Raw genomic sequence first — 14490 nt, forward strand, 5'->3', positions numbered from 1 at the left:
CCAGAAGTATAGCATAAGTTTGAAATACAGACAGTATAGAGCTAATATTCATAACTTTAAATACAAAAATGATACATGCACCCAGATAGCATGATCATAATCAGCACATCACAACCTTGTCTTAGACACCTTACCTGACCCCCTTTATACAAGATCTGGTGCCACTACAGGACCTTGGTGGCAACAATGATCCATATGGTCCCAGTTCATGTCAGTAATGTCACACCCTGCAAGTAGTATCCAAGGCTGGTGGAGACCAGGGTGGGGCTGTTGTGTTGTAGGCAGGCTGCTAGGGTCCGAGTGTTGAACCAGGACTGCACTGCACACAGATTCAGGAAATTGCATTCCTGTCTGCTGGCGTCCAGGCTCTGAGCCACGGCACCAGAGCTTTTAAGGCACCCATGGTTACAGGGCAGGTGGTGAGATGACCTTTCACGGGTCTGGGCTGCACCCCAAAATGTTAGTGGGTCTTCTGCCTACTGTGACTTACCAAAGGTCAAGGGGAGTGAGAGTGAAGGCAGAAGTGTCACCTACTTCTTGATTCTCGTTGTTGAAGAGATGGAATGGGAGTGGGGAGAATTGAGGACAAAACTTCCTTTCCATTCTTGTCCAATTATGGGCTAGAAGAAATGGTCACCTGTCAAAATAAGTAGCAGGACTAATAACCATCTTTATTAGCTTCACCAAACTTCCATCCCCTGTGTACGCAAGTGTGCTCAGGACCCTTTACAGATGTTTCATCATAATAAAAATAGCCCATAGAATTAAGCACCAAAAGACAGAAGAAATGGTACCTAGAGAAGAGGAGGAAGGAAAAGTATTGCAAATAGTGAAAATGTAGCTACAGTACCTTTTTTAAAAACCTGTTGTAAAAGAAGTGATATATTTCTTATTGAAACTCATCAGGGCAGAGACAAATGTTTAGAGCTATTTCCACCCTTGAGTGGTCACCATGTAAGAGACAATTGCCTGTCAGCCTAAGATTTGACTGGAAACCCTGGAAGGGTATCTAGTGATAATCACTTCTGCCCTCCTGACTGTTGTTCAAAAATTTATTCAACTGTGGCATCGACATTTCTTTGCCAGGGTAAAGAAAGTAATTGTATCTGGAGCTTAGTGAAAATAGAGTATCATTATCTAGATACATGCATATCTTGCGGAGTTTCAGTAAGAGCTTTATGTTTTTGCAGTTTTTAGTTATTTTCTGAAAAATAGTACTTGGTTATTGAGGTTGAGGGTTTAGTGCCACCTTAGAGTACAGCAAAAATCAACCACTATCTTTAAGGATTTTTCTTCTTTTCTTGATCCTAAACAATAAAGAGACAATATGTTGTCTAGGTAATTACACTAAGCTGAATGGATTGCCCTGAGGTTCTGGAAAAGGTCTTCATCTATTGCAAAGCAAGACTGTAGTGATGAATAGAAGACAGAGGACCTGAAATAGATCAGCTGGTGGGACAACTGAAATGGCTGTGATAAAGAAAAGAATATTGGTATTAAATGAGTTGGTGGAAAACAGCATTACTATCAGACATTAGGATAGACACTTTAAAGTGAAACAGTCATCCCGTGTTTTAGTAGTCAAACTATGGATTTCCAGTGAAGAATTAGTTTTCTGTATCTGCACAATTCATATTTTTGGCTTTATACGAAGGAGAATAAAGCAATGTCCGTTTCGATTTATCTGCTTGACATATGTTTGCCTATATTTATACTGCAGCAATAATAAAAATACAGTACACTCACTTATGCACTGGTGTTGCAACTTCACTGCTGAAACGAGAGGGCTAGAGGCCACTTTGACAGGGTCCCCGGGGTGCAACCTGGACTGTGGGACAGCTGAGTCCTCCAAACTCAGCAGCCTGAGCTGTCTCATGCTATGAGCTAAGATCAAGCTACAAGCCTCTGACAGGCACTACATTTACACAGCCATCCACAGGCAGGGACACACCCAGCTGAGTTACATGAACGATCTCCCAGCCACTCATGCGCTTCAGCCAATTCCTCCCAGCTCCAGTCTTACACCCCAGAACTGCACCCTCTAGCACTGGTCAGAAGCCTGACCAGTGCAAACTCATTACTTAGTTGGCCACTTCTTCATAGGAAAGTGGGACATGCACTTCAACCAAAAACACTTTTTTAGGTGAAATATAAAACATTTATTAAACACAGACAGATAGATTATAAGTGATTATAAATAGCAGGCATAGAGATCAAAGTTGGTTACTTAAGAAATAGAATTTAGACTGCATTTCTATTTTTAACTTTAACATACTAAGCAAGATTTGAATCAAGAAGTTTCTCATCGTAAGATCAGATGTTACAGGCAGCTTAGAGTTCCTCAATACTCAGACTGGTCCCAGGCTGAAAGGAAGTCCAATCTCCCTAACTCCAAGTCTTTGTCTTCCAGGTGGTGAGATGGGGGTGGGAGAGAGGACAAGTGATGATGTTACTGTCTCTTTTTATACCTTCTTCCAGCTGCTAGCATCAGGCAGTTCCCATTGGTCAAGCAGTCTCCATTGTGTTACATCCCTTCTCTAAAGAGCCTCTCAGATAGTGGATTCTTTTTGATCAACACCATCAATGCCTGTCTGACCCTCCTTTATTGCAACTGAAAGGCTGGCTGTGGGCATCTCTCCAACCTCACAGCATATATTTCAGTAGCACATATAGCAATACTTTATAACGTCACATACACCGATAGCATATACAGTCCAACAGGCTATTCATGTTCAGCAGATCAAGACTTTTAAAATGACACTTCACAAGTTATATTTTGTACAAAACATATCATAATATGACAGTGGTGAATATGGGGGTTCCAGGGTTCTGCTTTGAGGTACAGACTGCCACAGACATTAACAAATGCATCCATTTTGTTAGATTGAGTTTACATCGTGTAGTTGTAACAGTAGTGGCTAACAGATGGGAACACTGCCACTTTGCGGGGGGGGGGGGGTGTCTTTTTCAGTTGCATCCTTCCCTGAGCAATCAGTATTCAGTGGAATATTGTTATTTTACAATTAACCTTTAATTATTCCATTTCTCTGTACAATTTGTGATGGCAAAAAAATTGATACAAGAGAACTGTATATTCCAACACATAAGCAACAGTGCTGTATTTGTCCTGTGTTCTGCAGCATATCTGTACAATGTTAATGGAAGTGTAGTGAAAATAGCTGCCCAAAGCTAATTATTTGTTGTTTTTTTAAACAGTTGGAAGTATAAAAAAAAACCCTGCCATTTATACAGTAGCTTTCACCCAAAGATCAAAGCCTTCTGCAGACTCTACCTACTGATATGCAAACTTGATCCAGGTCTGTTGGATTGAAGGCAAAGCTATTTCAGCAACATTGTACAGTAGCTTCGGGCTGAAAATGAATAATACTTGATATTTAAGCTTCTTGTGAAGGGTTTGCAGTTTTGAACAGTGGCTCAAATAATCTGTTCATATACAATAAGATTACGTTCTGTGGAATATCCTATTGAATACTGTTCTAAGTAAGAATTAGATAAACCTGTATAAAAAATATCAGTAAGTTGGCAGTGGTGGTTTTAAAAAAAAAAAAAAAATACTGAAAGAAAAATTTAGAGCACTTCCAAAATTATTGGGATATCTTCAACTGTGTACTAGGTACATACACAGTCACCAAATCTGATAGAGTTTATATTCCGAGTTATTCCTGTTCGTTTAACACAGACACATAAGTTGTGGTTAAAGTTGCATTAAAAGCTTGATCGAAATTATTGTTAAATCAATTGTGACAAAATATTTTACATCGTGTTGGCTTTCCCTCCCACTTAGGTTATAAAGCCATTGGCTTTACACAACCAAATTCAGTAACCAAGAGTTGTATATTCACATCCTCACCAGATAATATAGTACTATTAATAAAAAAAAACACTTCACACAGTTACTCACTAGGGCCTTCATTGGGACTGTTCATGTGCTTAAGTATTCAGATGTCAAGCACCTTGCTGAATTGGGGCTACAACAACCATCACATCCTCTTTCAAACTGCAGTAGCTTTTATGGCAGCCATTTTAAGGGTGTAGTTTGTGTACCAAAAGCCTAATGAAAGTCACCCAGCTATTTTGGAACATAGGTAATCCTATCAAACACAGGATTCCTTGGATGATTGGGATGTCGTTGTTCATTGTAAACCTACCGAGATATTAAATAAGAATGTCTTAGTTTAACAGTCTCTTGGTTTTTCTGACTGGAATTTACCAAAACAAAGGATAGTTACAACTTTGACTTCATAAGGTTCTTCCTCTCTTGATTCATTAAAAGGTGGAGCCTTGGAAAACTTTACATAAAATGCAGGTTGTTACAAACACAGAAACCCATTTAGTTGGCATCTTTGTATTGAATAATCCAGTCAAACCACTCCACTCTTGAAATTAATCTCCATAGTCATGTCCACCAACACAATATAGAAATAATTTATTTCGGTGCAGGGGTCTTACTTTCCATCATCTATTTTCAACTGTAGCACTTTATCATATTTAATTTGAGAGGACAGAATGGCATTTTGCCAAGCATATGTTCTGGGTTGTTAACTCAAAACTTATCATTTTGAATCGTGCTCAAAAGGTTTGCCCGTACATTGCTGATAGCAGATAAACACTCTTGGACTGAATTGAGACTTCTGTTAAACTAGTTATATTTTAGGAGTTAGCAGATTTGAAATTCTACATAAGAACAGTCAGACTGGGTCAGACCAAAGGTCCATCTAGCCCAGTATCCTGTGTTCATGGGTGGCAAGTTTGTAGAAATTTTGGTGGTGCCCAGAACCCGCCCCCACCTGCCTAAGGCTCTGGGTGGGGTTTTGGGGAGGAGGTCTGGAGTGGAGGTCCTGGGCTGGGGATTAGGGTGCAGGAGAGGTGCAGGCTTTGGGATGGAGTTTGGGTGCTGGGTGCAGGCTCCGTGCTGGGGCAGGGGATGGGTGTGCAGGAGGAGGTGAGAGGTGCAGGCTTTAGGACAGAGTTTGGGTGCAGGCTCTGGGCTGGTGGTGGGGTTGTAGGAAGGGGTGAGGGGTGCAGGCTCTGGGAGGGAGTTTGGGTGCTGGGTGCAGGCTCCGGCCTGAGGCAGGGGGTGGGTGTGCAGGAGGGGGTGAGGGGTGCAGGCTCTGGGCTGGGAGTGGGGGTGTAAGAAGGGGGAGGTGGTGCACGCTCTGGGAGGGAGTTTGGGGATAGGAGAGAGTGCGGGGGTGAAGGTTGTGGGGCTGAGGATGAGGGTTTCATGATGTGGGGGGGCTCAGGGAAGAGGGTTGGGCTGTGGGGTGAGGGCTGTGGGGCTGAGGATGAGGAGTTCATGCTGCGGAGGGGGCTTAGAGCTGGGGCAGAGGATCAGGGTGTGAAGGGATGAGGGTTGGGGCTGAGAATGAGGAGTTCATGCTGCGGGGGGGGGGCTCAGGGCTGGGGCAGAGGATTAGGGTGCAGGGGGATGAGGGCTGTGGCTGGGGATGAGGGGTTTGGAGCACTGGAAGGGCTCAGGGCTAGGGTGGAAGGGCAGGGTAAGGGCAGCTTGTCCTGCCATTAGTAGATGGCAGGCACTAGGACCCTGGGGCAGCAGACAGCAGTTCTGCTGGCAGCAGAAGCAGGCAGAGACACAGCGGGGGGGCACGCAGGGAGAGGGGTGGCAGGCGGAGGCTGGAATCCGCTCCAGACAGAGACGCAGCAGCGCGTGGGTGACCCGCAGGGGCCGGGGCCCGATCCAAGCAGGGCCTGGGGAGACACCCAGCTCCAAATATTGCTGGAGCAGGGCACCTGGCCCTGAATATTCCTGGTGCTCGGGCACCGCAAATGTATATAGCCTGCCGCCTATGCCTGTGTTCTGACAGTAGCCACTGCCAGGTGCCCGGGAGGGAATGAACAAAACAGGTGATCATCAAGTGATCCATCCCCTGTCACCCATTCCCAGCTTCTGGCAAACAGAGACTAGGAACACCATACCTGCCCATCCTGACTAATAGCCATTGATGGACCTGTCGTTCATGAACTTATCTAGTTCTTTTTTAAGCCCTAAGTTCTTTTTTGAACCCTAAGATGATGGAAAGTAAGGTTAAAAAATTCTACAGCATGGTGTCCTGTCTTGAATTGGCTTTAGACCTCTAGCTGACCTCTAAGACATGTAACTTCAATAAACCCTTTCTGTGTTGAAAATTTGTTCTTTTTGTGTTTCTATGTACATATTCGTACTGTTCTCATCATAGTATGACACGTGAGTAAAAATTTTAATAATCTAGTAAATAAGAAATGCATCAATCAACATAATAATTAAAATGTAAAAATAGACTCCGAATAAACGGGTGAAGCTAAAATTGCTTAACTGTATAAATTTAGTGTGTCCTCTTAGTTAGCAAAAAGAAGCACCAAAGTTAGCGTAAGGGCTATATTTAATTGCTAATCAGCATTTCAACCATTACCAGTGAGTGAGAATCAACCTTTCTTGAGGAAAATAACTGAAAGGTACAAATGCAAACCAGAATCCAAATAGGGATTTTAATCAAGGGTTTTTGTTTGCTGATTTAAATCAATTATTTTAAGTCACTTTGATTTAAGTCAGTCATCCCTGCTCTTTGCATAGAATGTGTTCATCACCATTTCCAACATGAGTGGACGTCACACTACACAGGAAGATATGACCCAGAATTATTTGCTGTAGGTTTATATTCTTCTCCTCACTAGCTACATTTATGTACTATCAGAGAATATCAGCAAGTTGGACAGAATTAAACCAAGTGGTCCTAGTCAAACTGCCTTTTGTGTAGGCTCTGTTTATTCTTACTATCACTAGATTAAATGGTTCTGTAACTATATTTGTTCAGAGCTTGCTGCAAGGTACTTATTAGGTTGATCATAGGTGGGAATTCCCCAGGGATTTTTCAGGTGCTATTCCATGTCTTGTTTCCTCTTGAAAGAAAGTATTGCCAATGTAGTACCAAGCCCTACCTATGGGAAGGATAAAAATACTTACTGTGTGTTTTATACAATTGCCATTCTCTGCACACCCTTCCTGGGAGAAATCAGATTTTGTGTATTTGTAAAATTGTGGATGAACTGCAATACAGCAAATTGTTATATCACACAAGGCTCTGTTATGTCAAGTGAACAGACATAATGTCATGAGATTTTGTTCCATTCTGTTTTAGAGTGCAGGGCCGGCTCCAGGTACCAGCCAACCAAGTACGTGCTTGGGGCGGCACCTTGGGGTGGGGCAGCGCTCGGGTTTTTTGGGTTTTTTTGGTTCTGCCAGGCAGCGCTGGAGGGGTTTTTTTGGTTTGTTTGTTTTTGTTTCGGCTGAGCGGCGCTCAGGGTGTCGGGCTTGGGCAGCGCGGTGCTCGGGGGGGCGAGAGTTACCGCGGGTCAGTGCTCTTTTTTTTGTTTGAGGCGGCAAAAAAGTTCGAGTCAGCCCTGTTAGGGTGTAAAGTACCAAATAGCTAAGCAGTTGCAACCAATTAAGGAAATGCCATAAATGAGCAGTAACCATGGAATGGGACAACTACAGTGTGTATCATACAAAATGAAGTTTGATTTCCAAATTTCTAATGTGCACCTGTTCATTCTAGTTGTATATTGAAGAATGTGAATTAGATTTATAGGAAAGTGGTTCCTGTTCTATAGGGCCTGGTATGACTCATATTGACATCCCTGAGGGAACACAACACTTTGAAGATACTTTTCAAAAGTTGCTTTCACCCTCATTTAGTGGCTTTTATTCATAGACCTTGTCAACTTTATTCCTCTTCAGATCTCATCTTATTTCTTACCTTTGCCTTCATTTCTTTGTCCCTCCACTGGTCTGTTACAAACTATGCATTATACATTATTCTGTTATATAGTTGTTAATCTAGTATCTGGTATTATTAGAGAATCTTTAATTGCATTAGCAAATCTAAAGTATTTTGTAATCTGGTTTTATGAAAGTTTTTTTTCCCGTCTGTTAATACTGATTTTATCCAGTGCTGTAGATTCATACCAGCCTTCAGATTGTGATACTGCAAATCTGCACCAAAAAGGGATTTTAGGGGGTGGTTGTTTAGAGAAATTCAGACCAGCTTAGATTCTTCTGCTATATTGCTAAAGTGAGGTCAGTTTAGATGATATCATAGTCCCATCAGGTTAATGTGGAGCTCTCCTTGGAAAGCATAGATGATTGAATGGTCAGGGCTCTAGCTCTGGTCCTTGGGAGACCAGAGAACTTCCATTTGCCATTCTGCAACAGACTTGTGTGTGAACTCATGCAAATAACTTTAGTCTTTCTGCCTCTTTTCCCCATCTGTAAAATGGGGGGATAATAGCACTTCCCTATGTTACAGTGGTATGAGGATAAATACATTTAAGATTTTGAGACATTGAGATAGCACAGTAATATCGGCCATACCTGAGAGAGAGAGAGAGAGAGCCACCAGCTCCTTATGGGGAGGGGGAGCGGCCCTGGATCCAAGCCTTCATGGATCTCCTGGTTCCTCTCCTGTCCATCCCCTACCACCCTCAGAGCCAGACTATTTATGTTGAAGTTATTCTGCCCCCTCCATAGACTAAATCATATATAGGAAAAATATGACTTTGCAAGCTCCTGCCCACATCCATGCATTTCATCCAACAGAAATGAAACCAGAATGAGTGTGACACTGTCCAGGGTACCCAGGGTTGTGAAGCACCTCGCTATCACCTGCTCTTAGCATGGGGAAGCCTTGTCTGAGCCTGCCGTATGTCAGCTCTCTGACTCTCCGGGACACAAGCAACACAAATAGATCTCTTAGGCCTATACAGACTCTTCTCTCCCTCTGCAGGTTAGCAATAGGCACCGTCCAGTCCCCAGTTCCTCCAAGCATCTCCCTGGAGTGTCCAGGCCATGGTCCTTTACACACGTGCGTTATTTGCAGAATCACTGCTCCCAAAGGAATTGTGCACCCCGCTTACCAGTTATACCTCAATCACCACTCCTCTTTACGTGCAGCACTTATGTTGGCTTATAATGCAAACAAGCAAAAGTTGATTTGACAGAGTACAAACTGTAGTGTAAGCAAGTAGAAGTATTGGAAACATGTAAAATATTGCGTTATATTACATTACACGTAAAATAGAAACCTAGCGTGCATTCCAGAATCTAGATGTACTTAGCTAGTTTATTGTCATGTCTTTTAGAGCAAAAACTCACCTGCAGTCCTGCCAGCATAGAACAGACAGGCTTGGCTGTTAACTTCCCATTCATGAGCCATGCTGTCCTTTTTCCTCCTTGGTGGAAAGATGTGGGAGGGTACCTCTGCCCACCACCCCACATGTATGCCAATAATCTATTGTCTTTACTTGTAAACGGTACTCCCCTCCTGCTCTTTTTTTATTTCCTGTAAATTTCCTCTCCAAGATTTCCCAGTCTCTTGATTAGCATTTTGGTTCAGTATGCGAATAGATCTGTATTGTCAGCCAGGGAGACAAGTGCCTATTACCCGTTTGCCTGGAAGGAACTGGTCTGAAGCACCTTGCCTCCTGCTTTATCTGCCTTAACTTCAAGGCTTTGAGAATGTAATTTCCTGTAAAGATACATAATGCCTTAAATAATATCCATACACACATTTAGAAATGATTATGATGGCCACTGGGATACTGACCCCACATGCCACCTTTTGGTGAATTATTCTGCATAACCTGACCCAAGGGATCCCTGTGCATCTTTTGGTGTCCTCTGCCAATTGGCATACATCCTGCCTGGGTCACAATTAGTTTTACAATTCCTTAGACAAGGTGGGTGAGGTAATATCTTTTATTGGACCCACTTCTGTTGGTGAAAGGTAAGCTTTCGAGCTACACAGAGCTGTTCTTCAAGTGTGGAAAAGGTACTAAGAGTGTCACAGTTAAATCCAAGATTGAGCAAACCATTTAGCATAAGTAGTTAACACATATTCTAAGGGACCATTCAAGATTAATGTATCCCTTATTCAGCTGTGACACTCTTAGTGCTTTTCCCAGACCTGAAGAAGGGCTCTGTCACCAGTGGAAGTTGGTCCAATAAAAGATATTCCCTCATCCACTATCTCTCTAATATCTGGGACTGACATGGCTACAACAACACTGCATTTTACAATTCATGTCAGAAATTAAGGAATTATTAAAAACAGGCACCAGTCTGAACCTAAACACCAGGCATCATTTTCTGTACCTTGATCCTTCTGATTTGTGTGATCAAAACTACTTTTCCAGTAACTCTAACATGGACTATGTTTTCTTTGTAGGTGGCAGACTGCGCTTGGGATGAATTAGTTAAGATCTATACCCCATCATGTCTGGCAGCTCCTGTGTAGAGAACCTCACTTTGCTCAGTGAAGAAAGAGAGCTGACTTGGCGGGAAGCTTTCTCTGCTCCCAGGAAACTAAACTCATACTAGATGTGTTGATTTTGTGGTTTTAATCCTCATGTCTCTTTTTAAATAGGATTTGTAGTTTTAACTGAAGATGTTATGCATTTGAAGATACATTTTCAGTGCAGCATGTGGGGATCCATATTAAGGATGGTTCAACTGTACACATAGTGCTTAAGGCAGCAAAATAATGCCTGGGTGATCAGAGGCTGGCAGGGGCAGACATTTTGCTGGGGGCAGTGCCAGCCAGGTTTGTCTTTGGGGAGTTACATGGGTAAACGTCTTGACAGTGGGAGATGTGAATCAGTTTTCCTAATCCTGATAAAGAATAAAGACAAATGGCAATTTATTTTGAGATACTGGCGCTATTTAAAAAAAAAAGAGGGGAGGCGTATTTACTGTAAAATAATGCAGCAACAGCTTGAGGCTTGTGTCACTCAATTGATTTGATATTGATACGTTTTGCTCCAAATTCGTCTCGCATTAATTTCCTGTGTAATATGATGAATGCTGTTGATAGACCGTTAATGTCACACTCTAACAAGCTGCTTCCTTTGACCTTTTTGTTCACTAGTTCATGATGGCAGAAAAGATTATTTCCATTTAGTCTTTTTATTCCCCATAAGTTTTCAGATAAAAAGCTTGAGGGAGGGTCATATCAAAAGAAATTCTGTTTTAGATTGTGCTCAGAGATCACAAGATAGAGACACATTGTGATGGGAAATCCTCAAAAGAATTAGGCATTCTTTTTTTAATGCTTATCCAAACTTCTTTGCAGCTCTCACACAGACATTGTAATAATCCTCACCTGCGTCAGACCCTTTTACCTTCAGAGGCTTCTTCACAGGACCCAGCACTTTCGGCAGCCTCTTTGCAGGGCCCTAACTACTACTGAACTCAAATGTTGTATGCTCCCGAGTAGTGTATCCCAGAGTTGGTGAGATTTGCATTAAACCATGGCCAAATGTCTGAGGGTGCCCAGTCTGCTGGACCATTTGAAGACACAAGGTGGGGAGAAAACATTCAGAGATGAGGAACTGAATCTTATATAAGAGTTACAGGTAAAGGAGGAATGTGTCCTATTTTAGAGATACGAACCAGGGGCTACTGGACAGCCATGCACAGAGAGCTCTGCCTAGATTAGGAGGCAGGGTGAAATATTAAATTCTTTCCCACTTCTGAGATGTTTGGATTCTGTATGGCTCTTATTTTTTTTAAATCAGGTGATCTGTTCCTGTGTACCAGGCCCTGTAGCTGAACTAGAAACAAAAGTTTTGATTGTGTGGTGTTATAAAATATGACGCATTTTAAAATCATGATGCTTTTTCATTTAGGTGCTAAGAAATGAGACAACCATAAAGCTATGCTGCTTATAGCTTTTACTAGTACCATGGGCCATAAAACCCACACCTATGCATTAAAATTGATTATTTTTAACCTTAACAGTCCTTTCCTTTCATCTCCCTTTTCTGTTTAATATGCAAGCAACATGTCCGAGTGGGTGGATGTCATGGAATATCTATATATATTGTGTGTAAGTATGGAGGATATTTCTGATCAGATAAGATATACTGTTATAGTACATCCGTTTGAAAGCTAAACATGGAAAAGCCAGTATGAGGCTACAAACAATCTCAGCCTTTCATCTGAGTCATCATTAGCAGGATGAAAACGTGCTTTCAATATGTAACTGGTGCATCCAACAAATTGATTAAACTTTCACCTTAGCTACCTCCTTTCCGCCTTGTGCACTGTCTAACTTTCATTTAAGAGCTGCTGAGTCAAGATTTTACTCTCTTGAAAAAAATGGGTGAACCCAAAAGCACAATGGGGCTTTTAGCCTTACCTTATAATCTCCAACTGGGAAGAATGTGCTGTTACAGTGAAAAATGTTTCTTTGTCCGTAGTTGTAGCTTTCAGGGTATGCTTGCTACACATGTTCATTTTAAGGGAAGAAATTGCTTTTAAGGATGACAGCGCTATCTTCTAATTCTTCACTGGTTATATTCAAAATAGACCTTTAAGTACAAACGTCTTGAACATTTAATCCATTCTTTCCATTTTTAAGGACAGTTTTTAATTGTTAGTGCACAGGCTTTTTCTTGAATCAGGCAATATTGTCAATTTAAAAATAAAAGTATTTATTGTTCTAGGATGCTTAAATTAATGGTACACTGTGGTGAAAGGTACGTTTTTAGTATTCTTAGAAAGACTATTATACTTATTTTACCAATAACATCCTAGCAGTGGTGATCAGAAAGGCACGTAGAGTAAAAGTGCACTTAGGGAGACCTTGTAATACTCATGAGTAGTGTCTTTTGGATGAATGGTAGAGATCATATTTTCCTCACCATTGTTGGAGACCCTCTTATCTTTTATGTACCTTTTTCTAATTGTATGTGTGATGGGTTCCCCCCGGGGTGCCACCTGGAACTGGGGTACCACGGAGTCCCCTGACCTACCAGCCTGGGCTCCCTCTCTCAATGTATTGCTGTGACAAGCTGCAGCACCCTTCAGCCTGCACTTTCACCAGCATTCATACAGGTAGGGACACACCAGCCACAGATACACACAGGCTCTCTTAACCACCAGCTTCCGAGCCTGGGACCATCCTGCCCTGGTCAAATCGGGCCAGTATATGGGTTTAAGACCTGGTCTGCCTCTCCCTCAATGTGAAGAGAACAATGCACACTTCTGGTAACCAAGCAAAGATTTTCCACAAGCACTCCAGTCAAAGCTCACTGGTTTAGATTAAAGTAAAAACAAGTTTAGTAACTACAAAAGAGAGATTTTAAGTGATAGCAAACAGATCAAAGCAGATTACTTAGCAAATAAACAAAAACCACACTGAGCTTAATATACTAAATAGATTGGCTAGGAATTAGCAGATTATCACCTTGAACAATGATACAGGCACGTTGCAGATCCTTAAGGGGATATTGCTTTATGGCTTGGAATCCCCAGTTGTTTCATATACAGGTGGGGGAACCCTTTGTTTCAAAACTTGACCAGACCGGTTTGTGGAAAAATGCTGACATCCCAAAATGGAGTCCAGAATCATGTGGCCTGGTCACATGTCCTTGGAGTGTTCTGGCAGCCATTAGTTACAGGCTGGCCAAAACACTTGGGAGAAGGTTAAGCTATTCCACAGTCCATTGTCTTTGCTAATGGGCCCATTTGAAATACAGCTCCCTGGTCAATATTCATAACTTCAGATACGAAAATGATACATGCATACAAATAGGATAATCAGGTTCAACAAATCATAATTTTTCCAATGATATCCAACATGACTCATGTTGCATAATATGCATCATAATTATGCCATAATTATATAATATCACTATGAAGAATATGAGGGGCAGTGTCACAGTATGTGACTTTGTTTTGATAAAGTAGTGCTATTTAAATCTGTTCTGCTGTGCAATCATGTGCCAAGAGTGCAAGTGTCCTCACTGTTCACTACTATAGACTGGCCTTCAGTTCTGTTGTTCCCCTACATGTTCCCTCCACCGTTAGGGAATATGATAAAATGAGGTTTCCTTCTGTGGTAGCAAGGAGGTTCTTGAATTCTACCGCTCTCAAGGCTAATTTTCAGCTTTACAATTTTTTTAAGGAACAGTTTCTACCATTTTCATTGTGGAAATAACACTCGCATTGCTATGTCCACACACACACTGCACTCATTTATGTGTGGTACCAAAACTTTTGGGGGCATATCCCATGATTCTTAATACTGCCGTAACCTGAGCCACACTGATTTTTTTCCCAGTGAGTTGTGTGGGTTCCCCTGGGCTTATGGGCGCAATTACGGGGAAGCATTGAAGGGCTAGTGGCACTCTAATGACAGTAGCCCGGTGTCCACGTTGCACAGCGGTCATGTTAGCTGACAAGTTGTGCTCTCCTGAGCTGTAACTGGCCAGGCACCTTGTGTTAAAAACAACACTGCACTCGGTATTTTGTGTGTGGATGCAAGTAGAGTTAGGGGCAACACCTGAGTTACAACTTCAAGTTAACTCTGCAGTGAAGACAAGCCCTGAGAGGCAACATGTGCTATTGTGGACTAAACATGGGACTCAGAGTTCCTGTGTTCTGGGCCCTTGAGCAAGCCACTCTACCCCCCT

The 14490-nt window shown here is 42.1% G+C and overlaps 1 protein-coding gene across 2 annotated transcripts in view; it reads left to right on the forward strand.

Annotated features, from left to right (window-relative positions):
• Positions 1 to 12102, forward strand: part of PEX7 (peroxisomal biogenesis factor 7) — a 79386-nt gene extending 67284 nt beyond the window's left edge. For both annotated transcript variants that reach the window (XM_032770059.2, XM_032770066.2), the window contains one exon: positions 10242 to 12102. In XM_032770059.2, coding sequence (XP_032625950.1) covers positions 10242 to 10310 — 69 coding nt within the window. In that variant the 3' untranslated portion in view covers positions 10311 to 12102. The remainder of the gene's footprint in view (positions 1 to 10241) is intronic.
• Positions 12103 to 14490: the final 2388 nt, after the last annotated feature.

This window comes from Chelonoidis abingdonii, chromosome 3 (assembly GCF_003597395.2).
Source record: "Chelonoidis abingdonii isolate Lonesome George chromosome 3, CheloAbing_2.0, whole genome shotgun sequence".
Classification (NCBI taxonomy): Eukaryota; Metazoa; Chordata; order Testudines; family Testudinidae; genus Chelonoidis; species Chelonoidis abingdonii.